The sequence below is a fragment of the Mesitornis unicolor genome, unplaced genomic scaffold (assembly GCF_000695765.1).
Source record: "Mesitornis unicolor isolate BGI_N332 unplaced genomic scaffold, ASM69576v1 scaffold45322, whole genome shotgun sequence".
NCBI classification, from domain to species: domain Eukaryota; kingdom Metazoa; phylum Chordata; class Aves; order Mesitornithiformes; family Mesitornithidae; genus Mesitornis; species Mesitornis unicolor.
In genome coordinates, this window is record NW_010170716.1 from 6,488 (window position 1) to 7,566 (window position 1,079).

Here is a 1,079-nt window from a genome sequence, read left to right on the forward strand (position 1 = left end):
AGGAATTTTCACAGATGAAAATGGATCTACATCAGTTACCAATCAGCCTGTGCATCAGAAGGAGAATACGCCGTCTTTACTTGTAACAAGCAATTCTGATCAATTTCTGACAACTCCTGATGGAGACGAAAAAGATATAAGCCAGGACAGTTCAGAATTAAAACACAGGTCTTCAAAGAAAGACTTGTTGGAGATAGACAGGTTTACTATTTGTGGAAACAGAATTGACTAAGATTTTTTTTTTTTTTAATCAATGTGCTAAGGATACTGAGCTGTTGGGACAGCAGATGCTACCAGAATGGACTGTTGCCAAAAAAGGCACATAAATATTTATTTAAAAACTTAAATTATTAATGGCAAAAAATCTTAATTTCTTTCTACAAGTAACTTGGCTTGGTATCTGGTCAGGTCAAGTAAGTGATCTTTAACTTGCCTCTTGGAAAATGTGATGGATCGCGAGTCTCTAGCCTGGTGGCAGAGCTGCAGTATCACTTTTCTGGAAAACAGACTGGAAAAAAAAGCATAATCCTGCTCTGCATTACGAAACCATGCTTCCAGAACATACGACTTTTCATGAAGGTTCCTCCAGTGTAAGGATATTCCTGGAAATGTATCACAACTTGAGCAGAAGCTTGTCTTTCCCGTTACCTTGTTTTATTAAACATCTGCAAGCAGAATTCAAAACTTGTGCTTATCTCAACAAACACATAAAGCGTTGGTTCATAAAACAGTCAAGATAGTTATTCTTGTCAACAAAAATATTTTCAAGGTGTATCTTGACAATCTTGTAATCAGAATAAAATTGTCTTTAAAGGAAAGACTATTGCATACTATTTTATCTGAATCCTAAATGCCAAGGAAAGATCACAGTAATGAAGGTTTTGCATAACTGGGCAGATATGAAGCATATTCAATTCTTGTGTTGTGTGTCCTGCGAGGCAAATTATTTATAAAATTATTTTTAAAGGTGAGGGGTTTTTTTGTTGCTGTAGGAAAAAGTAATAAAGGGGCACTTACATATGTTGAGAAAGGCGCTGTGAATTGCCGCACGCAAGTATCGTGTTGTATGGCATTAACAC

The 1,079-nt window shown here is 36.1% G+C and overlaps 1 protein-coding gene across 1 annotated transcript in view; it reads left to right on the forward strand.

Moving 5' to 3' along the window:
• Positions 1-811, forward strand: part of LOC104537006 (transmembrane anterior posterior transformation protein 1 homolog) — a gene marked incomplete at its 5' end in the record, with an annotated part of 6,939 nt that extends 6,128 nt beyond the window's left edge. The window contains one exon of the mRNA XM_010179771.1: positions 3-811. Within this exon, the coding sequence (XP_010178073.1) occupies positions 3-232 (230 nt within the window). The remainder of the gene's footprint in view (positions 1-2) is intronic.
• Positions 812-1,079: the final 268 nt, after the last annotated feature.